At 35.6% G+C, this 26,836-nt stretch overlaps 2 protein-coding genes across 3 annotated transcripts; one reads left to right on the forward strand and one right to left on the reverse strand.

The window, feature by feature from the left end:
• Positions 1–3,252: 3,252 nt before the first annotated feature.
• ubac2 (UBA domain containing 2) lies at positions 3,253–24,276 on the reverse strand. Of its 2 annotated transcripts, none has more exons than XM_067402814.1 (9): positions 24,084–24,276; positions 21,643–21,770; positions 21,133–21,252; positions 17,714–17,820; positions 10,809–10,932; positions 10,138–10,185; positions 7,133–7,387; positions 4,896–5,030; positions 3,253–4,733 (listed from the first exon to the last, which is right to left on the reverse strand). In XM_067402814.1, the coding sequence occupies exons 1-9, from the start codon at positions 24,115–24,117 to the stop codon at positions 4,626–4,628; spliced, it is 1,059 nt and encodes a 352-aa protein (XP_067258915.1). In that variant the 5' UTR covers positions 24,118–24,276; the 3' UTR covers positions 3,253–4,625. The 2 variants fall into 2 exon arrangements, with proteins under 2 accessions (XP_067258915.1, XP_067258914.1); XM_067402813.1 differs by having other exon boundaries at positions 4,896–5,033.
• On the forward strand, positions 14,430–19,120 carry gpr183b (G protein-coupled receptor 183b). Its single transcript, XM_067402812.1, has 2 exons — positions 14,430–14,609; positions 15,268–19,120. Exon 2 carries the CDS (start codon positions 15,289–15,291, stop codon positions 16,363–16,365), a length of 1,077 nt encoding a protein of 358 aa, XP_067258913.1. The 5' UTR covers positions 14,430–14,609; positions 15,268–15,288; the 3' UTR covers positions 16,366–19,120.
• Positions 24,277–26,836: the final 2,560 nt, after the last annotated feature.

Genomic DNA, 26,836 nt, shown 5'->3' on the forward strand with positions numbered 1-26,836 from the left:
TAGGCTAGATGTACCAGCTATTCTGTGCCATATCTAGAATTGTGAATTCCATAATGCTGGTATATACAAATTACTGGTTAATGTCATTTTCTCAACTGGTGAGAAACTAAGCCATGTAACGACTAAGACAAATCAGACACAATTATTTGTTATAGTTAACCAATAATTGTTTAAAGCACTCTGGGGCCTGTCCCCCATCCCCCGAGAAGTTCTTAGTTACAAGTTTTATTGCACTAAAGAATGTGGTTGCCACATTGAGAGCAGAGACACACGAAAACGTGCACCTTTCCTGCATTAACCCAACATAACACAGACTCTCTTGCATTAATGTATAGACAGACTGTTCTACAAATGAACATGCTCATCCCCAGGAAATGGTATCCATTATTACCGTGTACTATATTACACTCATTGTATTCACATGTTTTATGATACATTTAAGGTAACTTCAATTATGTATTGTTTAGTGTCTATGGGTTCATTTCGAGAAGATTTAAATGCTTGTGTATGCGGTATGTCCATACCTGTGCAACACATCAGTAGTACAAGAATCTTTAATAGCTCTTCTTCAGAAACTCAGCTAGTTAATCTTGCTTGGTCATAAAAGCCCTGACAGGAGATGTGTTGTCGCCCGGATATACAACATCTTCATTGGCCCCATCATCCCTAAGAGGTTGGACTTTGACCAGAGGTTAAAAGCTAGAGAACAATGCCACTCCTTCTCTTTCCTTGCTTCTTGGACGACTGAACAGACCCCTCCTCGCTGCCGGCCTCGGCCTACAACCCAGCCATGTGCCCATCATCCAACATAGAAAAGACTGGCACCAACTTCAGACGAAAACATCAAGATTTATCCTCAACCTGCAGATCCGACACTCCTCAGCCTAAAGGCATCTTGCAAGTATTGTACATTTGAACACTAAACAGCGATTTAGTATTGATTTGTAAAACACACCTTTGTCAGCAAAGGTGTTTTATTGCTGAGGAAACTGATGATTCCTTTCCAGATTGCCTATGACTTTTTCCTATAGCTATATCAATAGCTCCACTTCCGGTTCAACTCTATCATTGCTCATTCTTACTTAGTATGTGTGTGACCTTCGTGTATGTTATGTGTTTGTTAGTTTAGTTATGTGTTTGTGAGTTAGTTAATAAAGTACTTTACATTAAAGTAAAATGCACAATACATGTTTGGTTCTGACTCCATCTGATAATAAATTGCCTCTTAAATGATTTAGATCCTGACTATGTGCTCTGAGTAGTACGGTACAAGTGTTTCACTGGACAAACAGGTTAATTGATTGTAATATTAATCTTAATGTTGCTACATCCAGTTAATCTTATTAATGGATTTACATATTCATAATTAATCATAATTAATAATCATAATGAGTTATGAATAATTATTAACATCCCCCCTTTGAGTTAATTCGCTACAGCCATTTAACTGTGTGGTTTGTATCCAAATGCAAGGGTGACCAGATGGCTCCTTAACTTCAGTAATGGAACTCCACAAGCCTGGTATTTGACAACCATGCTGATGTTGTCTCTTAACAAGAGTCCTGGTGGTTAAGCGACATCACCACCCGAGATTGGAGGTCAGTGGGGATATGTGGCATCTGAAAGGTTCTGGCAGTAAATGGATAATATACTATTACAATAAATGCAAATATAACTGCTGAACAGCACCACTACAAATGTATGGGGATGAAATGCAACAATTTTAAAAGCAACAGATTCATAAGATTCAGATATTATAGAGTACAAATTACTTTAAATTTGACCCCGTCCTTTAAGCTGCTTTTCTAGACTTCATTCTCGAACCATTCCTGGCTACTTCACGGTGTCATTTCACAAATCCCTTGACATTTACTGAACCATGATATTGACTAAACCACATTTCAGCCAAAACATTAACCTTTGAAATTGACCACTGAATCCAAGAATGTCCTTAAGGACTGACAGACCCACAATCAAAAGCTTTACTGTTTGTTATGACTCCTGCACGAGACTAAGAAAACTATGTTTAAATATGCATACAAAAATTTGCCCAATGTACAATACTAAACTTAAGGTCACAATACAGCTTTAGTTGAAAAGAATATGAAAACACTGTATGAAAGGAAATGTTTAATTTAAATGTTTTCTTTAGTCTTGAGATGTCAGATTAAACATCTCTGAGAGTTTTTCCTGTCGCATTTGGATTGGCTTTTTGTAAGGCACATATCTTTGTAAAACTAATTTGAAAAAAATTGTCAGAAAAAAATATGAAGATAAAATTGAATTCAGTTAAAGCAGCATCTTTTTTGTATAAACATTCATACTCTGTCTGTTACAGTGCCACCAGGACACTTCTGATTTAACTTCATTATATTCTATTCAAAATAACTATGCAGTTAATGTGCATGCCTGTCCTTGAATAAAAAAAAAAAAAAAAAAAAAAAAAAAAAAAGTTATTTCTTTATATTTGGCTCTTTTGATCAAACAGTGGGAAGTCCAATCATTTTTCTGCTAGTAGTCTGTCTCATTCTGCCTCTGGCTCAGTGCTGTACATTTTATAAGTGAAACACTGCCATCTATGGCTTGACAAGTGTGTATGGTTCAGAGTGGCCAATTTTACCTGCAGTGTACACAAATAAAAAGTATGTAGTGTTACATCACAGCATGATGATTGTTTATTTTCTTTTACTGTTAGACATATGTATTCATTATTTAAGAGTAGCTACAACATCATGGCCCAGTTTCACAGACAGGATTTAGCCTAAGCAAGGATTAGGCTTTAGTTAAATTAGGGCATTTAAATAGCTTTTATAAATGTTCACTAGCAAAAAAAAAAAAAAAAAAAAATACATTACTGGTGTGCATCTTAAGAAAAAACAATGGCCTTGACATATTTTAAGATATGAAGTTACTTTCAGTTAAAACAGCTCAAACACGCATTTTAGTCTGGGACTAGACTTTAAACATAAAACATAAAAATTTGTGACATGGATGTAAGTGATGAGTGTTTAGCACAGCAGATTTATAAGAGGTAGCTTTTAATAGGTAAAGATTTGTGTTCAGGGGGCATTGTACATAGTATTCTATTTTCTAAAATCTGTTGAATCTGTTGCCACACACCCATAACTATTGGAAGTCTAGTGGTTTACAGAATGAGCTTACTCTTTTAAAAAAAAGTTTCAAACTTCACCTCGATCTGTAAAACTGGTGAAATGCATCCCCCCATAGAAAGAAATAAAAGCAACCATCATCATCATCATTAATATTATTATTATTTAAAGACCATCTTAAAGTGTTAACTTTTCAAAAGTAAACAATCTTATTTGACCACAATGAGTGTTCAACACAGAACATTAAGAGTAGCAGGAGTGATTTGTTTTTGATTGGACCGGTGTTTTTCTGGCAGAGTACAAACATTAAATTATCTCAAGTGTAGCTAAAGTGTGTTTTTTTTCCCCCATTTTTTTTTTTCTCAAGTTTGAACACCATTTGATAAACACTGTTTAGCATAATAAAACAACAGAACATTCACATGAACAGTCTTATTAGCATAAAACATCATAATCTTATAAATTAATAGTTTAAAAGGTTACGTTCTTTAAAGACATGATTTTAATGCCAGTGATGGGTATCAACACTCCCTTCTATGAGTCATATTAAACTATATTTTCCCCAAGAAAATCATGCTGTTAAAAAAAAGCTTTGTCTCACTCTCAGATTAACACAGAGAGAGAGAGAGAGAGATATTATCAATTTTCATTGCACAGAAAAGTATCATATTAACAGAATTTTTTTTAAAACTGGACTACTATGGCATGAAAGTTCCATTTGTTTCTTTTTCAAAAAGACACTGTAAAAGTTATGGTACCTTTTCAGGCTTTTCAGACACCAAAGTCACAATAACAATGACGCAATTTGTGTTTCTGTTTAAATAAAAAATAATAATAATAATAAAAACTATTCTGAAGCTTTTAGAGAATATTAGATCTCATGCTTTCACACATTTTGTGGTAGTTTTCCAAACTTTGATTAGTCAATTCTGGACTGATTCTGGCTTGTCAGTGGCAGAGGTCTCTTCAAGAAGCCAATAAGTCCAGGTGTCCTTTAAATACACTGCCGTACAACTAGCCCTTTATGACTCAACCTAAAAAAATGAATGGTTCACCCAAAAAATATAATTCTGTCATTATTTACTCACCCTCATGTCATTCCAGCTTTGGAACATCAGGGCAGGTACATTTTTGGGTGAACTATACCTTTAAGACTTAAGTTTATTTATAGCAAAATAGCACGTGGTTCGATAATATATCAATATATTACAGGATTCTTAATATTTAGCAGATATAGGTTGAAGGACAATGCCAAATGACACAAGCCCTGAGACACAATGTAAGATGGTCCAACACGTTGGCTCTGTCCTGTGGATCAGGCTGCAATTGCAAGTCAACTCCTGCCAGTCAATACGCAGCCAGAAACAAAGTGACATCAGCTCCTGTGAGTTGTGTGCCAAAGTCGACTGCCCTTAACTTCTTCCAACGGGTGTAGTTATGACACCAGTGTTGTGTTCTTAAGTACTTTTCAACTAATTTTCCTTGTCGTCTTAGTCATCTTCAATTTATTTTGATTTAGTGCTGCAGCAAAAAGTTTGTTGCAATGTTAATGTCATTATTAGATGCTCTGAGAGCTTCTTGGGCATCCATCCTTGAGAAACCCATCTCCATTAATCTTGCAACCTAGTGATAAAAGCACAGTATCAATAAAAAGTTGGTATCTGCCAAAAATTGTTGAATCTGGCAACCCGTGTGGTTAAACAAATCTTCCTGATTGAAGGTGTAATTAATAAGGTGTGATAAAAATCAAAAGAAATCAGTATTTGACATTGTCATAGATCTCACCTGTTCCTCGACCACAGCGGTGTTATCTGGCGGGTGTGTATAGGGGGGCTGTTGTGGCTGAGGACCCTCTTGGTGCCGGTTCTGTCCTCTGTGCCGTAAAGTAGGGAAGAATCTGTTCCAATTCAGGAGACCTGTCTGCTGTGGACACGCATTAATGACAGGAATTAAACATCACAATTTAAAGTCTCCATGAAATCAAAATGAATATATTGCTGTGTTTATTATAAATTATTTATCCATGTACACCATTTTCTTTTATTCAATTCTGCGACTCTGCAGCTTGTGCTGTATGGAGCTTATGCTTTTAGTTTATAATTTTAGCATCTAAAACAAGGTTTTCATTTCTAAAAACCATTCAGAAAACCAAAAGGACAGTGGGGGCAGTTCCATGGTAATCTACTGCAGCAAGCCTATCAGATATACAAATAATTAGGGTTGGGTATCATTTGAATTTTAGCAATTCCGATTCTGGTTATCGATTCCAATTATTAATGAGTCCAAGTTTCAATTCCAATAAGGTAAAAAAAAAAAAGATAAACATTTATTTTGTGTCTTTTTGCAAAACATTCTGTTGCAGCTGAACACCATGAACAAAAACTAACAGCATAAAGAACACTTACGCAAGGAACCTTTGCCTATGGTTTCAACAAATATACCACAGCAAAAACAAGACTAACTACTAGACTAACTAAACATACATTTCAAACATTAAAGACAAGTAAACAGTCAGTAATAAAATAAGAACAATTAAACAAATTAGCAAAAGTATAAATAAACAACTGAAAGTTCAGGTACAGAAATTGAAATCAATTGTAATAAATAACACTGCATAGTTTTTTTATACACAAAATACAGATTAATCCTTTTTAAAGTTACAAAATGTATTCAGTTAAGATCAGTGAATGATTTTCTTTTTCTTTTGGTCTTCTTTTGGTGAACTATCCCAAAATTGACAGAGTATTTTTTGAGTCTTTTGTCTATTCATACTGATAAAAAAAAAAGCAAGGTGGTATTGCCGGCGTGACTGCTGACTCCAGAGTGTTAAGACGTGTTTACAAGGATATTTTGACAATTTTGCATATATGTGTCCTTTCAAGTCAAGAACACGCAAATGAGCACTCAATTCAGTATTCACACATTATATGTAAGGCGGCTTTCTGCACGCGCTTAAGGGCCCTTCACGTCACATCTATTGCGCACTCAAGTTTGTTAAATGTAGACGCACAACAAGCATAATTCCAGTGTCTTATCAAATACCCGGTTCTTGGAAATTTGGAACCGGTTTTAAAATGGAACCGGTTCTTGATACCCAAAACTAGCCATTTTAGGCCAGAAAAGACTGGCCTATAATTTCTGTTTTATGCCGACTTTAAAGACAGTATAGCTGTTATAGTTGTTGAGTACAGTAACAAAGGTAGTTATTTTTTATCTCTCCACATTCAAAAACGTCCATAAAAGAAAGACTGTAAACCTGTCAGCATGATCCCAACAACATTTATATATTTACCAGCTACAGCACAAGCAGACTCTAGTCCTAAATTCATAGGTACATATACAGTAGAACTCAAAGTGCTAATATTGGGAAATAAGAATGTTCTGTGCTGATTGCCCATAGCATAGCAAAAAAAACCAACAGCTTTCTCATTTTCAATTTCATTTTCATCATGGACAAAATGATCTGCTTGTATCAGACATCGGTGTTGAAAACATGTGGTTATCTGTTAGTTCACAGGAAACCATTAACTTCCTCTTGTTCAAAAACATTTTGAGAAAATAGATGGAAAAAAAAAAAAAAAAATTGCCTAATAGCTTGTCTGATCTGAGTGACGGAAATATGTAAATAAACCTAGTTCAACTCAGAGTTTTGGTTTTCTACACCTCTGATAAGGAAAACATTTCTGGAAATCTATGCTCACCTCCATCACCTCTTAATTCATCAACCTCAGTAACTGTTTCTGATATATATATATATAAAAAGATGTTCTAAACCATGGCCTTAAGTGAGATATAAGATGCCCTTATCTCTTGTAAAAGTGAAAAAGAAAAAGATAAAGGAACAGCCTGACCTTCAGCTAACTCCTAGTTTTTAAGGCAAGTTCTTCTGTGTCATGTGAGGGGGTAGTGGAATAGCCTCGTGGTTAAAGCTCTGTACTGATAACTGAAATGCTATAGGTAAGTCACTTAACCCAGACATTTCCAGAGGGACTGTCCCTGCAATAAAAGTACTGTAGAAGTACCTGAGCCTGCTGTTGCTGTGCATTTCTCCTGAAGTTTGCCAGCTGAGACAGGAGCAGTTGCTGGTCCAGCATATCCATCCTCTGCTGTCTCTGGATGTCCAAAGTAGCACCCATCCCCAGCGGAGCCTCTGCAGTGGGCTCTGAATCTGAGAAGACAGGCTCTAGGAGCACAGAACCACATCTGGCCACCCATTCTGGCACACGCAAGTACTTCTGGACCGCCAGTTTATTACTGTAATACAACATGCCTGCGATCTGGAACAGAGTGATTGTAACCGCTTACCATACAAACATGACAGTAACGCAATACAACAACAGACAATAGAACCCATTTTAATCAATGATGTTGTAATGAAGTCCCAGAGAGTAAAATGATGCCAGTATTTATGACATACTCCAAGCGTTTGCGCTACTTCCGACAACAAGACTAATGGATTAGGAACAGTGTAGACAGCCTCAAGCTGTTGCACCGTTGATTTACGTTGTAAATAGAGCACAACAGTGGGACTTCAGAAGTAAAAAAACAAAACAAAAAAAAAAACCTTTTTTTTTTTTGGCAATAACATGGAAACCTTTAAAGACAAATCTACAATGAGCCAGAATAATGAAACCATCAAATCAATAGAGCTAATGTCTAGCTTTGAAGATATCTTCTGTATATACTAATATACTTGCAATGCTCTGTAAAATGAGCAAGTCCCTTCCCAGCACCACCTGTCAATGATTAGCATTAGCAAACCAAGTTTTTTTTTATTTTTTTTTTTTTTATTGCAACAGGACCAAAACAAAACACTATAGTTGCATCTCAAATGATGCACTATACACTATGCACTATGTACTCAACCATGTAGTGTATGAATTTTATAAGGTTATTTTGTCATTCAACATCGGGGCCCGATCACTCCTCCCCCTCCGCTGCGTAATTAAAGCCGCGACAGTTGAGGGCATGAAGTTTCCAACATTCCACACATTCCATTTGTGAACCTGGACCAGAAAACCTCATAAGGGTCCATTTTTTTTTCAATAACTAAGCTTTCCAAGATACAACTACTTGAAAATCTGGAATCTGAGACTGTGAAAAAAAAAATCTAAATATTGAGAAAATTGCCTTTAAAGTCATTGGCAATGTATATCCAGATACAAAAATATTTTTTTTTATATATTTACAGTAGGAATTGTAAAAAATATCTTCATGGAACATGATCCTTACTTAATATCCTAATGATGTTTGGCATAAAAAAAATATTTTAAAAAAATCGATAATTTTAACATATACTATGTATTGTTGGCTATTGCTGCACATATACCTGTGCGACTTATGACTGGATTTGTGGTCCAGTGTCACATTTGTTTTTTTTTTGCTTAATTACATTATCCAGGTATTTAAAGTGTAGTTTTTCTATTTTGCATCTCCAGGGTGAACACTCACACTATTTATTCTACAAAACGGAATAGAATATTGCACAAGTATACAAATTAGGATGCGCCATTTTTATTAAAGGTGCCATTGAATGAAAAATTGAATTTATCTTGGCATAGTTAAATAACAAGAGTTCATTACATGGAAATGACATACTAGGTAAGCAAGCAAGGACAATAGCAAAAAATGGCAGATGGAGCAATAATAACTGACATGATCCATGATAACATGATATTTTTAGTGATATTTGTAAATTGTCTTTCTAAATGTTTCGTTAGCATGTTGCTAATGTACTGTTAAATGTGGTTAAAGTTACCATCGTTTATTACTGTATTCACGGAGATGAGAGTCGCTGCTATTTTCATTTTTAAACACTTGCAGTCTGTATAATTCATAAACAACTTCATTCTTTATAAATCTCTCACTGATAAGCCACGCAATATCGCGTTCATATCGCAGATGTATTGCCTTCGATAATGAACGCGATATTGCGTGGTTTGTCAGTGAACTACGGCTCTGTCAATTAAATGCCGCTCCATTTGAAAGCAGGTGATGGCGATTTAGCGGTAATCAGGGAACCGGCTTTACTGAAGAAATGCGCGTGACAATCGCATGCGATAAATCGTGCAGCCCTAGCCCATTCAAATAGATTGAGAGTTGGTTTGGCATGACTGAAATATCTGAAATAGGGGCACTGCAAATATGGTCGTCCAGTCAACCAAAGAACAAAAACATATTATAACTGCCAAATCTCAGTGAATTCCTATAGTACTATAGTATTGTGAAATGCAACATGACCCATAAGCATGAAGTCTCCAATCTAAGAATCGCTGTTTACCATGGGAATGGACATTCTTGCAATCCTCATAGTGATTTTTGGAGGGTAGCATAGACTAGCTAGGTAACGGTAACAAGGTACCCACCTAAAGTTAGTGATGTTGTTTTCTGGTAAGAAAACATATTTAAAAGACACAAAAACAGAGACTTAATCCATTACATTATTTGCAGATTTCTATGGGATCACATGGCAGTCACTGTTAACTAAAAAATTAAAATGCTGTCATTTACTCTCCCTCATGTCGCTGCAAACCAGTTTGAATTTCTTTATTCAGTGGAACACAAAAGAAGAAATGTTGAATTATGTGCACTTTTTTCTTGTCTACACAATTAAAGTCAATGGAGTCTAAAGTTGTTTCGAACTCCATTAACTTTCATTCTACTGGCAAAAACAAAAACATTCTTCAAAATATCTTGTGTTCCCACAGAAGAAAGAAAGTTATACAAGTTTAGAACAACATGAAATTAAAACACCATCACTGTAGGCTCTAATGGTAAATCATCTATAGTATTTTTAGGTAGGTACCTAATTAATGTTACCTAGCAAATCTCCAATACCCTCCAAAAATCGCTGCTGCAATTTAATTTCCATGGTAACAGCGACTTCTCATATTGGTGGATCTCGCTTTATGTTTATGGTTTGTGCTGAATTTCACTATGCACATGTAATCAAACTTACTATTTCAGATCAAAACAAGCAAACACAGAAATGTAATTTGATGCAATCTGCCTGAGCCATTATACTTACAAGTCCACTACAAGCAACAATCCACATGTAGGCACTTGAGGTCAGGAGCTGATAACAAAATAACAGAAGAAATTCAGAACTATGAAAAGCACTTTCACATATACAAAATATGTTTAAAGCCTCTCAAAACAGCAACACTAATTTACATACATGCAAGAGTGGAACAAAACACTCAAGTATTAACTTAATGAAGCCAAATGATCTATTATTACAAGATTAAAATACGTTTGTTAGTTTTAAGTGGGTTTGTTAAAGCCACACTTGTGTATGCAGGACTGAAAACCGTGATGAATCTTTAAAATGATCAAAAGCCATGAACTCTTGTCTGTTTTTCTACCGAGTAAATGGGCAACTTCATCTGTTATCATTAATATCGCAAAACAGCCCAGAAACACCAACAGAGCACAAACCACAATGAATAGGTACTACATGATTTCTCACGAGTCTTAAGCCTGTTATCTTATTTGTGGTTTCTGCTTTTGCAAAATGGTGTTTTATCCTTCGACACATGCTTGTGAAAAAAGATGCCAGTAAATGCCATTTAATATCTTGAGATCTCGTGCAGCAGTGGCTTTTACTCTTTATGTGTAGCTTTTATGATAAAGTAGCAAAATGGAAAATCTTACAAAAATTGAGTGTAGGATTTGTTCATTTCTGCAGTCTGAGCTCACCTGTGCACCCACAATGTATGTCAGAGACTTGTTTGTGATTGAGACGTGGCCAAGCAGCTGAGTGACCTGAACTCGTGGGATGGTGTTGTAGAAAGGCACAAAGAGAGCAAAGACTGGGCCCAGCCTGAGAAAGAGAGAGAAAGAGAAGAAAAAAAGTTAGAAACAGAGGGGAAAAAAAAAAATCCCTTAAAGTCAATCCTCAACTTTCTTGATAGTGTGGCATATGATGTGTCAATGACATATGATCAAAGACATATGACCAATAAGACAATCTTTTTGAAAAAAAGGGTCTACTAGAATAGATTTTGATGCTTGAAAGTTCAAAATCACTATTTTTCACTTATTTGTCACTGTTGCAGCACCTCTCTTCCCAGTCTGTCAGTAATAGCCTGTTTTCATTCCTGTCTCCATGAAGCCCCTACATCCCAAAAGCACAATGTGCTCTGATTCGTTGGCTAAATCAATGTGTTGTGATTGGTCAACCACTTTGAGCATGTTGTTCCGAAAATGTAACCACAAGTTTAAAAAAACTACTAACGCAATTCAACCAGACCATGCCCCCTTCACATGCCTCTGGGTAGGAATTATTTAAATGAGAAATATTTTGATGTGTACGTTCCTGGAAGAAAACTCAAGACTACAACTTGAACTACAACAGGTGTTTCGGGGAGTTTAGAAACAGTTCTTACTGATATTTTGGAGTGACTTTGTGCTTTGCAAATTTGCAGACATTTTCATGCTCAAACAGCAACATTACACACGAAAAGAAGTTGAAAATGTAAAAAGCACAATGTGTTCTTTTTAAGTAGAAACTAATAACTTATTTTCTTTCCACCTTAATCATTATTTTCAATGTAAACAAAAACATTGTTACTTACAATACATCAGTGAACACGATCATATTACAGTCAAACGAAAAAAATTATTCAGATTTTTTTGGTATATGTTTACTAGTGGGTGCAGGACACTATAGTTCATTTATGTAAATGAGAATAGGAAAAAGTAAACTGTGACATATTATACACAAAAATTCTTTATACAGAGGACTACCAGTAAAATTGATAAAAACTTTGACCTGATTATGTTTTGCTTAAGTTTTATCTGACATAATTAAGTTTGTTTGTTTATTAAGTTTTTACGCCATGTTAGCATCATGGCTATTTAAGGTCAATATCATCCATAAAATTTACATTATTATATAAAATATTTCAACTTAACATAGGATAGAAAATCTAAAATACATTCAGGTGATACATTTTGAAATATTCCATGCAAGCATGTTTCTGAATAAAAACATTTTCTAGCAGCATCATAAAAATTACAATTCAATGCTTAATAGTCAAAGGAACTTTTCATGAGTGACATAAAGGAAGAACTTCGCCTTTTAATAAAAAACCCATGGGTAAGTCTTGAGTGCCCCAGTCTACACCTAGTGATGACGACGTGATCATGTCTTGATTTGAAGTTATGGAAGGTACTTCTTTTTATACTAGGATTTATTTCATACAGCTTATTTTTATTTTCATCCCATTCTTTCTGACACTTGTTAGTTATATATAAATTAATTACTGGATTAAAATCAGAAGGTTGTATTTGGCAGTCAGATATTTCCAGGTCAAGCGCATCCCTGGCAGCCGCGTCCGCTCTCCCATTACCAGTAAGTCCAATGTGACTTGGAACACAGCAAAAAATAATATTAAAGTTTTCCTTCTTTAAAAGATCGAATTTAGTTAAGATCAGTCTTTAGGGATTCAAGTGCTTGAAGACGAAAAAAAATTAAAAAGTCCCGCTCTTGACCCTTCTCAATATTTTCCAGAACCAGAAGTAACGCTCAAGTCTCAGCTGTGAAAATAGAGCCTTGGTCCGGAATTCGAATGCCATATTGTTGATCTCCTACCACTGCTGCTGCTGATACACTGTTATTGCTGACATAATTAAGATTAATTTTTTCTGAATATTTTCAGTTTAACTGTGAGATCTTGTTATATTTTGGTTTGACTGTACCTTTATAATACTTCACATAATACACAAAAAAAATTAAAAGCAGAGTAGTGCCGTAGGTAAAATGCATGTTTGACAGACATAAGCACATTATGTATAAGAATAAGAGTCACCAAAGGTGTTAGATAAGCTCTGTGGAAAGTAGTTTCAAGAACGCGGAAAGCAGATGAGCCAACCACATGAACGTCAAATTCTCAGTACAATGTACAATGAAGCAACAGTGATTACAAAATTCAGAATATGTTTTTCATCAACCATTTAAAAGGTGTAGAAAGGAAAATGGGATAACTGAGGATGCAAACTAGTATATCAATTAAGACAATATATTTACTTACATAATTACTTATTTTCTTGTTGTCATTTTTACTACCTTTGTATTGTTTCCTTGATAATAAAAAATATGATAGGACTTGTGCAATAACTAGCTCACTTAGCCATGTTAGCATCATGGCTATTTACATGGCAAACAAAAAGGTCAGTATCATCCATAAAATTTACATTATTATATAAAACATTTCAACTTAACATTTAAAATAAATCTAAAATACATTCAGGTGATACATTTTGAAATATTCCATGCAAGCATGTTTCTGAATAAAAACATTTTCTAGCAGCATCATAAAAATTACAATTCAACAGAATATGCGGAACTTCGCCTATTAATAAACAACCCATGGGTAAGTCTTGAGTGCCCCGGTCTAGACCTAGTGAAGATGACTTGATCATGTCTTGATTTGAAGTTATGGAAGGTACTTCTTTTTATACTAGGGTTTATTTCATACAGCTTATTTTTATTTTCATCCCATTCTTTCTGACACTTGTTAGTTATATATAAATTAATTACTGGATTAAAATCAGAAGGTTGTATTTCCAGGTCAAGCACATCCCTGGCATCCACTCTGTCATTACCAGTAAGTCCAATGTGACTTGGAACCCAGCAAAAAATAATATTAAAGTTTTCCTTCTTTAAAAGATTGAATTTAGTTAAGATTTCAACAATTATGGGGTGATCAGTCTTTAGGGATTCAAGTGCTTGAAGACGAAAAAAAATTAAAAGCAGAGTAGTGCCATAGGTAAAATGCATGTTTGACAGACATAAGCACATTATGTATAAGAATAAGAGTCACCAAAGGTGTTAGATAAGCTCTGTGGAAAGTAGTTTCAAGAAGGCGGAAAGCAGATGAGCCAACCACATGAACGTCAAATTCTCAGTACAACGTACAATGAAGCAACAGTGATTACAAAATTCAGAATATGATTTTCATCAAACATTTAAAAGGTGCAAAAAGGAAAATGGGATAACTGAGGATGCAAACTAGTATATCAATTAAGACAAGAAATATATTTACTTACATAATTACTTATTTTCTTGTTGTCATTTTTACTACCTTTGTATTGTTTCCTTGATAATAAAAAATATGATAGGACTTGTGCAATAACTAGCTCACTTAGTTTTAAAGTGTAATTTGCAGTGATCTACAAAAATGAATGTGTTTCTAAGTGAGGATTCAATACAGATTAAAAGTAACAGTTATAGCTGATGTAAAATGTCTGGATTTCTGAGTGAAACCACAAGATTTTCACTTCCCCATATATACGTAAGCAGCCTCCCCACACCGCGAGAAAAAAAGAGAGAGGTCAAAGGAAAGAGAGGAACAGAGTAACAGACAGTTAGAAAGACACAGGAAGAGATGCTGAACTCTCACTTTTGCTACATTTTATATCGCTACTTTTTAAACTGAGATTTGATATAGAGACATAGCACCCATGTCTGACTGAAAGTCTTCTCTTTGCAATCTGGTGAGTAAATAATTTCATTAAATTATAGATAGAAAGGGCAGAAGAGATAAAAGTATATTTGTTTTGGAAAATTAATGTGCGAAATCAAGCCCAAACTTTACAAAAAAGTTTCAGCAAATATTTTATATACTTTTATAGTGACTATGTCTGCAGTTATTGGTTACTTTACAAAAAAAGTGTTTCAACATTGATAATAATAAGAAATGTTACTAAATCAGCAAATCAGAATAAATTTATGAAGGATCATGTGACACTGAAGACACAAAATTTAAAACAGTTATTGTAAAATTGTGAATTAAAATTGAAACTGTATTTTTGATCAAATAAATGCAGCCTTGGGGAGTATAAGAGACTACTTAAAAAAAAAAAAAAAAATGTGCAGACCCCACACTGTAAAAAATCAAAAGTTGAGGAAACTTAAAAAGTTTAAGGCAATAAACGTCAGCAGAATTTTGAGTTCTCAACTTGTTTTTGCAGGAGGTTTTGAGTTTTCTCAACTTTGTGTTACATAAACTAAATACAACAAGTTGAGAAAACTCAAAAATCTGTTGAAGTTTGTTGCCTTAAGCTTTTTAAGTTCTCTCAACTTTTGATTTTTTACAGTGCAAACTTTTGAGTGGCAGTGTATATATTATAATAGCTGCTTCTGTCTTTTCAGTGAACTCTCCTGTGTATAACTATGATGAATCCAGATTTCGAACAAAACTGCACCAACTTGTACGACCATCGTCCAGTGGCAAGAGTTCTCATACCTCTGATCTATTCCATCATATGTCCAGTGGGACTTTTAGGAAATGCCCTGGCTCTTCATGTGGTGATCTCCAAAATCACCAAACTTAATTCAACCACTCTTTATTCTGCCAACCTGGCTGTGTCCGATATCTTATTCTGCCTGTCGCTTCCCTTACGAGCTGTTTACTACGGCCTTGGTTTCCACTGGCCCATGGGGGAAGGACTGTGTAAAGCCACAGCACTGCTCTTCTATGTGAACTGCTACGCAGGAGTTTACTTCATGACCTGTCTGTCGGTCGATCGTTTTTTGGCGCTGGTGTTTCCTCTGAGGCTGGTGAAATTGAGAAAGCCAAGAAATGCGTGGTTTGTGTGTCTGGCCATATGGCTGCTGGTGTTGGCCCAGACATTGCCTCTCCTGACCATTAACTTGACTAAAATGGAGCATGACAACAGCATCACCTGTATGGAATACCCCAATTTTGAGAGTGTTTTTTTAAAAGGGCTGCCGTACATGCTGATTGTGGCAGTAGTTCTAGGCTTTGGCATCCCAGTGGTGATAATCATCGCTTGCTATTCCATACTGACCCATAAACTACATCTTGCAGCAAAGTCAAACCGGCTGACGGAACGTTCTGGACGGACCAAAAAAGCAAGAGGAGTGATCGCAGGGGTGGTTTTTGTGTTTGTGGTCTGTTTCAGCCCATACCATCTTGACCTCCTGCAATACATGATCCGGAAACTTCACTATGAACCGGACTGCATGGAGCTACAGTCATTCCAGATATCCCTGCATATTACGGTGTGCCTTATGAACCTGAATTCATGCCTGGATCCCTTTGTTTACTTCTTTGCGTGTAAAGGCTATAAGCAGAAGGTGATGAGGATGATGAAGTTGGAGGTTGGCACCCACTTCTCCAGTGTTGGAAGAACCTCGCCTGAAAGTTCAGGCACAGGTGATGTGCTCAGCACACGCCGCAAAAAAAACAACCAAATAAAAATGAACACTATTAGAGAAGGTCAGTAAAACTGTTACCAACAAAAGTCAACAATAGGTGATGAAAAGTCACAACAAACTCACATGTGGGGCCAAAATTGAGGGTTAAAAGCCTGAAAGATTGAACACCCGAGTATACTTCATTTTCCGCATTCTGCTCAGTCTTGCGCACAGTTGAGCATACAAGCCTTTCAAAGTATACTCGTTTGGCCGTCAGCACGGAAAGACACATTTGGCGTGTACGCACTCTCCAGTGGACTTTGTCTTCAAGCCCTCAAGTCACTCGCACATGCGCTGTTGCATGCGCATCAACAAGCACGGTCACAAAAATTGGGCTACACATGGACAGGGTGCAAATGTGTGCCTCCACATTTTAAACTGCACACGCTTCATGAAACAGGTGAACACTAGGCAAGCACTGGCATCCGAGTTGAGAGAGAGAAAATAATCACAGCAAAAAGACTTTTTCATTTATAATTTAATTGCATTTTTTAATTAAAGGCATAGTTGACCAAAAATGAAAATTCTGTCAATATTAACTAACTACATGACTTTCTGCCTTCCATGGAACATAAAATAAGATATTTTGAGAAAAGTCTCGCCAGTGTGTGTTTTTTGCTTACATTCTTCAAAATATCTTTTTTTGTGTTCCAAAAATGATAGAAAGTCATATAGGTTTTAAATGACATGAGGATCATTTTTGGGAGAACTATCACTTTAATGAAGAACAGATAATGGTTTACCCAAAAATACGTTTGAAAATTGCAAAATACAGAAGTTAAACTATATCGAAAAGCTGGTTTCATTGTGAAAAAGTGAGTGTGGATGAATCAACCAAGATGTCCAAAGCTGAGAGAGGATGACAGCTGAAACATGTACTCTGTAGATTTCTTAAGACTTTTAAAAATGATTTTTTTTTTGATTGACTAGTGCATAACATCATCTCAGCTTAGTGCTGATATTAGAGATTATCAAGAGAGAGGTAAAATCAATCTTTCTCATCAAGGAAAAGTAAACCACTCTATGCAAGTCTCGTATAAAGAATTGTTTGAAAGCTAGTAGTACAAAGGAAATAACCTGTACTTCACTTTCACAAGATGTTACTGTTGTACTCATTTCAACATGTATTTCATTTATTGGTGAAGTAAAGAATACTTTCACAACAACACAATGAGACAAGAAAGTTAATTCAAATGACAATGCCAAAATGGGAAGTTGATGTTCTACAGGAAACACAAGAACTGTACTTTCACATGCTGAAATTAACAGTGATACATTCTGTGCTTGCAGCACACAGTAAATGCACAGAACAATACTGGTGAAACTGCCTAATAATTTGTAAAGAGCTAAACATGGTATAGAAAGTCGTGTTACTCACAGTCCAGCTGGAAGAACATCCACCTGAAGTTCAAACATGAAACGAAGAGCCTCTGTCAGCAGCAAGTCCACAAAAGCAGACAGAATCCAGGCTCCAAAAAGGAAGGACTAAACATCATGGTCAAAAATATAACAATGTTTTAGGTGTACAACATCATGGCATTTTAACAAATAAAAACAGAGTGTGAAGTCATTATCATGTGAATAGGTTAACACATTAAAGGAAACGTTTGGTAACATGCATTTGAAGTCTTTTGTTTCATTACAAAACATGGTATAGTATTTGAACAACGTACATTCTAAATGTCAAAAATGGTAGGTGGATCCTGTTACAGAACAGAAAATGCACGTCCAGGCACTCACATAGTTACAAAGGTAAAAAGCTTTTATTTTAAGACACGGCTCGATCTAAAAAAAAAAAAAACACCAATGCGTATCAGTGTATCAGTACATTCTTAATGCTTCCAAAACGTAGTCATCTGATTGCCAGATGACACAAGATGTATGTGCTCCAAGTTTCCATTTGACCTTTTTGACACTTTATCTTGAACTGGTGTGTTCAGCACTATATTGGTAATTTTGAGTGTATATCAAATTTATCCTGAAATTATAATTAGGGCTGTCAATTAAACACATTCATTTAGTGTGATTAATTGTGTAAAAAAATAACTTTAAATAATTTACAGGCCCAGACCTGTACGTCATCTCACACTGCATGCAGTTTAATTACAAACATGATGCAGAGCAATGACTGACTGCGTTGATGAAGCCTATTAGAATACATTTAAAATGCAACTAAAATTTAAGAAACGGGGACAAAAAATGTCCCTGTATGGGTTTTTGTCTTATATTAATTTCTTTTAATAAAGTTTAGGAATATCACAGAGTGCTGTTTTTTCCCAAATATCTGTATGATTGCAAATGTGACATTGATTTTACACAATTCAAGAAAGTAATATTGTTACATTTTAGACAAAACATTGTCTGTTTTTTTCTGAATTTCACCAATGAAAATAGTTTCAAAAAAAGCATTACAGCAGAACTGTTGTGCTGAAATATATGTTGTGAGCAACACACAGAGATGTTTCATTACTGTATGAATCCTTGATTTTTAACAAATCGAGTGAGCCATTAATTCAGTGATCTATTCATAAAAAATTCAATTGGTCATTTGATTTGTTCTAGAATGAATCCGCCATTTGAAGTGAATCGTTTAAATGAATGACTGAATGACTCACCCATTAAGACTGTGACTGAGTGAGTAGTGACTTGCCACCACCTACTAGTGGTTTCATGGTTAGGGTATCATTTCATTTTTTATTCATATTCATACCATCTCTGAGCTGCATTAAACAATGTTCCTAATGTACCTGAAATGTACTTAAATATTATGGCCACACTGTAGCTTTAAAGGTTTATGTGTAATAAATTCTATTTTGAATCAAATGATTTCTATTTAAAGTTACTTTTTTTGTAATGTCTATTCGAATGATTTTCTCATGTAACACAATAATGACTTTAAAGGGTTAGTTCACTCAAAAATGAAAATGATTTAATTAATTACTCACCCTTATGTCGTTCCTCACCCGTAAGACCTTTGTTCATCTTTGTAATACAAATGAAAATATTTTTTGATAAAATCCGATGGCTCATTGAGGCCTCCATTGACAGTAAGTTAACTTATACTTTCAATGCCCAGAAAGGTAGTAAAGACATATTTAAAACAGTCCATGTAACTACAGTGGTAAAACCTTAATGTTATGAAGTGACGAGAATATTGTTTTGGCGCCAAAAAACAAAACAACAACTTTATTCAACAATTTCCCCTCTTCCAGGGACACGCTTACAAACAGAAGAAGACGCACGGTCAACATAAAATAGTTCATAACTGTCTGCAGATTTCGACACAGAGGATGAATTGCATTTTTTTTGCACAACCTTACTTATTTGAACCAGAACGTACAGAAAGCGAACTAAAAGGAATGTCTGCAACCCAACCACAGCCACAACCTTCTGAAAGACAGAGAGCAATGGAGAGCTGGTGGTGTAGATATCAGTGCCAAGTGATGCCTATTGAACAGGAGAGCGTGTTCTGCGTCGATTGTGATATTGTCATGCCACAGCTTGAAAGTCTGGATAATTCAGAAGATGAGACGACACATGTATCTCGCATCACCACACGCATGCGTCATGGTGCTCTCATGAACGCACGTCGGAGACTGATACAGAAGAGAGGAAATTGTTGCATAAAGTCGTTTTTCACACAAATAGTATTCTCATCGCTTCATAACATTAAGGTTGAACCGCTGTAGTCACACATGAACTGTTTTAAATACGTCTTTAGTAGCTTTCTGGGCACTGAAAGTGTAAATTAACTTGCTGTTAATGCAGGCCTCAGTGAGCCATACGATTTCATGAAAAATATCTTAATTTGTGTTCTGAAGACGAACTAAGGTCTTACGGGTGTAGAACGACATGAGGCTGAATAATAAATGACATAATTTTAATTTTTGAGTGAATTAACCCTTTAAAGTTAACAACTTTGCACTTTCCAAAAATATTTTTTTCCAAATTATATTATAACGTTGCATTCGTTCGGCGGCTGCTGTGAGACACTTGTTGCACACTGCAGTAAGCTAGATCGATTTTAGAATGTTCTATTAATAAATGCTGGATGGCTTGTGTTGATAATTGGCATGCAATTAGTTTTAAATCGTATTGTATGATGGAGAAAATTCTGTATTACTATTGACAAAGCTACTTGACAAAATAGTGTTCTTCTTTGAGGCATGGTAAAGCATGGTACTCTCGGAAAATCAAGAAAATTAGATTTAAACAATAAGACTAAACGTGTTGAGCTATATAACAATAATTAGCTTTCTGTCTATAAATGTAACCAAACAGTTGTTCCCTTGTTAGATAAAACATGTAATATATTAAAGTGTCTTTGGTCTTCGGAAATTGAGGGTAACGCGGATATGACGCCATTGACAGGTGACTACTGGACAAGTACTGTATCCTTGGTTAAAATCACGATTTTCTCACGATTTACAAATAGTTGGAAACATTTGGGATATTTTAAGTACTCAAGTGAATAAAATATATAACACTGGCCTAGTGGTTTTGGGATATTTTACTGCAAAAATGTTACATATTGTACTTTAAAGTTCTGATGTATTACACTTTTAAGCTATGCTTTTAAAAACTTACGGTGTACACTACAGTCTCCATGCTCACTGCATACCGGACACCAGTATTTTAATGATTTATAACAGATTTTCAGTAATATTACATCACATTGTGAATGTATATTAGCACCGTTCTTTGTTTTCTTTTGGTATCCAATAGAGCGTTTGGATCAGGAAACGGTGACATGTGACGCCAGACTTAACAAGTGGATTATTCACACCTGAGACTTACAGCAAATTTGTGGCTGCCAAACCTCCTCTCAAATATGCGGAAATTGTAGATAAGCAAACTGCTGCAGAAAGTGTCTTTCAGATCCAGACAGATAAGCCGTCCACTCACCAGCCTCCACAACTACACGAGAGACATGAAAAACACAATCTTAGAAATATTTCAAAATATGCTTCACATCAGTATTTTTTTTTTAATTCATGTACCCTCATTTTCTTTAATCAAAATAACTTCCTCTTGCAACAACATCACTTCTCGTCTCTTTGGTGACATGTTTTCAGCACAATGACGGGACAAACTGCCACTCACATGAGATCACAGCAATAGCAAACAACAACAACAACCCAATCAATTCTTGATGGACAAAACTTAGTCCCACCCAACATTTACATCACAATACATGAAGAAAAGACTATCACACCTTCTGTTTTTATGCTGACTTTAAATGTGTATATATGATATAGTGCACTGAATTGTTCAAGTAAATTCAAGTAGATTGGTGTTATATCTCACCTGCTTGCCCTGCCTGACAGCCTGGAGGTTGTATATGAACAGATCCTGGTACTGAGGCAGAAGCACAGTCAGCAGCACAGCGAGGATTGTAGGAAGCAGCAGTAAGCTCTTGGACAGGGGTGCTTTATCTGTAGGACAACACAGAAGTTGTATTGTTAAATTATTCGTCATGTCAAAGGATGAAAGTTTATATTACCTATAGGTCCTTTTGGTGAATATGTGAGTACACCAAGTGCAGTCAGACATACTGGTTTACTGTTCAGTGTTATTTTAGCGTCATTGAAATACTATTATAAAACAGTTAGTTCCTGTCTTTGATTCTGATTTGTCAAAAGCTGTGTTTTATTCACGATAAAACACAGCTATGTCCGCTTCACCCAACGGTTCTGTGTATCACTACACAACACCCTTAGCAACCACTCTTAGCAATTGATATTGTTAATTGAAGCTTACAGTATTATGTAGAAGAGTATTGTGAGAAAGAGATCGAGTGAGCGAGTTTATTACCTGCATTCAGATTTAGCATTTTCCTTCAGGTCAGTCCTATGTTCATCATAAAAAATCTGTTTAAATGTCCGATGTATTGTCTTGTCCTTTTAACAGTTAGGGGTTTTCCCATGACTGACAGAGCTAGTCAAAGCATTTGTCAGTTGCGCTTTGTTCCCTGTTCACAACAATTCAGTCTTTTCAATGTAAAAGTCTTCGCTACTGACTGTCACACTCATAAAGACAGTTTTTGCCGCCATCTAATGGCGCAATAATGTAACTTCTGTTGCTGTTCACGGTCAGGGACTATTTTTTTCTGGCAGAAGGAAAGCTTTTAGTGAAAGTTTACTTCATGAAAGTTGCATTGATAACCATTTTATAAAAGCAATAAGGTATTCGAGGCTAGTGCTGTATTGTGAATAAGTCACAGCTGAGGAGGTTGCAGGCACTCCACTTTGCAACGCGCCTAACTTATTCACGATACAGCATAGCCTTGAGTGCCTTATTGCCTACTTAAAGTTTTTATTTATATTTTGAATTAATTTTCATTTTTATGTTTTCAGATTTCATTTTATTAGTTTTTGTTGTTGTTGTTGTTTTTTTTTTTAGGTATTTTAGTACATCAATGTAAACTAAATGAAAATGTGAAATGTTGCCTTGGCAGCTACATGGGAAAAAATAAGTTAGTTAACTAACTATAATAACCCTGGTATATGTCACCACTTATATCATTAAAGTCACGATTTCTTTAGTTATTGTTGAAGTCTACAAAAACAAAAATTAATGGGCCGGTTTCACAGACAGGGCTTAGGCTAAGCCAGGATTAAGCCACTTGGGTAAAGTTTTTTTATATTCGCACATTCGGACTTCTGATAAATTCAGACTTTCCAATAAATGTGCAATAAATTAATGTTTGCGAATTTTAAGCAGCGACATGATATTGACAACCAACGATTGTCAACTTACAACATTTTTCACAGTCGATCAAAATAGGCAAGTAGTGTTTTAATGGCATATTTACTTGTGAATGTCCACTGAATGTCCAATGTAATGTGATTAACAAGGCTATTGAATACGGATATCCGAATGTACGAACATAAAACCAACTTTACCCAAGTGATTAAGCCTTATTTCAGTTAGGGTATTTAAGTAGCTTTTATAAACTTACCATAGAAAAAACATTACTGGTGTGCATCTTGAGACAAAACAATGACACTGACATAAGTTGCTTTCAGTTAAAACAGCTCAAACATGCATTTTAAGCTTAAGCCTTGTCTGTGAATCTGGGGGAATATCTTTAAAACAAGCTTTTCAATTCTTTATGTACCTTTGTGTTATTCATTCATTTTTGACAGCTGCATCTAGTCTATTATTGACTAATACCAAAGTTGATAAAAGTTTCACTGTGCTAACAATCATTGTAATAAACATGGTATTCTGGCTGAAGCAATGGTTATTATGGCATTTAAAAAAATGTAAACCAAATTTAAAATCGAAAGAAATAATTCTCCTTTTGGATTTCACAAAAGAAATAAAGTCATAAGGGCTTAGAACAGCTAAAGGAAGGGTAAATGAATTTCCATTTTTACATCATTAATAATGTGAACTGAAGCTCTTTGCTGGCGTTTTTCAAGAAGATGGTGATTATGGTGATTTCAGAGAAGAGATAATTTAGTCTCCAGATGTCTAGCTCTGATAGTATAGACTAACACCTGAATATAACACAAGATTATTCTGTGTCATGTCGCATTTCCAAGAGCAGGACCTGGTTTCACGCCCCCAACTTTTTAAACGAAAGCAACACTTCCTGTCTTAAATCAGGAGCCAAAGCTAAATCATTTGAAAGCACGGATGTTATGTGAAGTGCGATAATTATCAGGTGAAGGTCACGACGAATGAATGACAGCAGGATCTGATCTGATCTTCATGACATGATGATTTTGAGCTGTACTTACACAATCCCCAAGAACCAGTGGACGTGAACATCATGCCACTTACACGCGGAATATAGCGAAGAAGACTAGCAAGATTACGTCTCAAAGGCACTCGATTTACAACGTAAAAACATTAAAAGTTAAAGAGAAATTTCGCTACGAGAAAGGGAAAGGGGAAAGGGTATCGAGGATGGTGCCTCGCAGGAGACAAACTTCTTCCACGTCACTCCTACGAAATAAGCGTTTTCTTTTACAGTAAAAGGCCACTAGAGGCCGTGAGTTTACAACGGGTAAGGGTTGTTTCGACTTTGTGCCACAATTCTCCAATTATGACTAAGTATTATATAATTTTGACTTTGTTTGTCATAATTATTCATTTTTGTCTTATAGATATGGTTTTCATGTCATAATTTTATTTTTTGACTTAGTAGGCCAATGTGAAAATTTCGACATTTTATGTCATATGATTTACCTAAGCATGATTTTTTTTTTTTTTTTTTTTTTTTTGTGGCAGAAATGGGCTTCCATAGTTTTGGTCAACTGTTTTTCATAACAAATTTGTTTGTCTTACAGAAACTGATCTAAACATGGTAATTGTTTGTGATTATTCATGTTTTTAATCATCCGCTGTTTTGTCTTTGATTACAATGGTTATAAATAGCAGTTGCTTATCCAATAACACTGATTTTGAGTGAAAATCCAGTTTACCCTTTGTAAACCCTCACTAGCATTTTAATTTTAAACATATTTTTTACTCATGTATATCCATTGTAATAAGGTAAAGATATGAACACAATTTAACATGCTAAAATAAACAGAGAAACTACTCATAAGCTTAAGTTTTTTAGTTGTAAATATAAATTTAGCCTGCCATTTATGATTTATATATTCTATTTTTTTCTTTTTTTTCTTTTAATTACATTTTTTTCTTTACATTTTTTTTTTTTTTTTTTTTTTTTTTTTTTTTGGTGATGGGAGATGGCACAATTTATTGAATTATAAGTAAATTATCAAGTAAATTGAATTATTAATTCATGCAAAATTAAAAATATTTCCTTGTCTAAAATGTACACAGTTATGGATATGATGTAACTTTCTTTAATTTGAAGCAGATAAATATTGGAATAATGTACCAAAGACTACAGATCCAATAATTGTATTTAGTTGCATCATAATGAGACCACAAAAATCATTTTTATTTATTTATTTAGTAGTAGTAGCAGTAGTGTCATGTCATCTTTATTTATTTTCACTAAAATGTGAATATTGTTTAATGACATGTGAAATAGGCTAAGTGTAATGAAACACTGAATCACTGTCCTGTCTGTAGAAGAAAACAGTACGAAGTCCAAAATCTACCTTTAAAATCTACATATGAAACATTTGGAAATTGTGTTCCTACAGATTGTATTCGACTGCACTGTGATTTATGACCACACGATGGCAGCGCAAACTGCTGGTTTGATTGACTAGTCAGATACACAGATCAGGCATAACATTATGACCACCTTTCTTATATTGTGTTGGTCCCCCTTTTGCTGCCAAGACAGCCTTGACCCATCAAGGCATGGACTCCACTAGACCCCTGAAGGTGTGCTGTGATATCTGGCACCAAGATGTTAGCAGCATATCTTTTAAGTCCTGTAAGATGCGTGGTAAGGCCTCCATGGATCGGGCTTGTTTGTTCAGCACATCCCACAGATGCTCGATTGGATTGAGATCTGGGGAATTTGGAGGCCAGAGCGCATTATCCTGCTGAAAAACACCACAGCCACAAGGGAATACCGTTCCCATGATGGTCTGCAACAAAGCTTAAGTAGGTGGTACGTGTCAAAGTAACATCCACATTGGCAGGACCCAAGGTTTCCCAGCAGAACATTGCCTAAAGCATCACACTGCAGTTCTGATGCTCGTGTCCACTGTTGGTGCTTTTGGCGGTGGACAGGGGTCAGCATGGGCACCAAGACTGATCAGCAGTTATACAGCCCCATACGCAACAAACTGATTCACTGTGTATTGTGACACCTTTCTATCAGAACCAGCATTAACTTCATGAGCAATTTGAGCTACAGTAGCTTGTCTGTTGGATCGGACCACACAGGCCAGCCTTTGCTTCCCACTCATGACCCTGTCGCCGGTTCACCGCTGTTCCTTTTTGGACAACTTTTGATAGATTCTGACCATTGCAGACCGGAAACACCCCACAAGAGCTGCAGTTTTGGAGATGCTCTGACCCACTCGTCTACCATCACAATTTGGCCCTTGTCAAACTCGCTCAAATCCTTTTAAAAAAGGAATTTAATGACTTGATGAAATGACACAAAGTGGAACAGATTTACTGTGTTCTTGATGTCTTTCCTTTTACTTTTAGGCGACTTAGGCTACTATAATAACAGTAAATTATGCATAATTACAAACATGTTGTTAATTAATATTAGGCTACACAGACCTATTTGTATAATTAATTTACAATGTAACAAGGGCACCTTGACCCAGATGAGCCATTTCTCCCTTTCTTACACCTTTCAGACAACTTAAGTACCCCAGAAACCTCCATCAGTTGGCAATAGTTGGAACACAGAAGCTGATGTCTTCCTTTATCTCCATTAGCCATGACTACTGTGTCCTATTTCATGATTATCTTATGAAAACCAGTAACTCCCTATAAGCATCATCACAGCCAGCCTGCGCAACACGTCTAAAACACCCAACAGATGGTCATTACACAAACAGGCTAATTTATCTCAAAGCCAGCAGTGGGGAACAAACAAAAG

This window comes from Chanodichthys erythropterus, chromosome 12, assembly GCF_024489055.1.
Source record: "Chanodichthys erythropterus isolate Z2021 chromosome 12, ASM2448905v1, whole genome shotgun sequence".
Classification (NCBI taxonomy): domain Eukaryota; kingdom Metazoa; phylum Chordata; class Actinopteri; order Cypriniformes; family Xenocyprididae; genus Chanodichthys; species Chanodichthys erythropterus.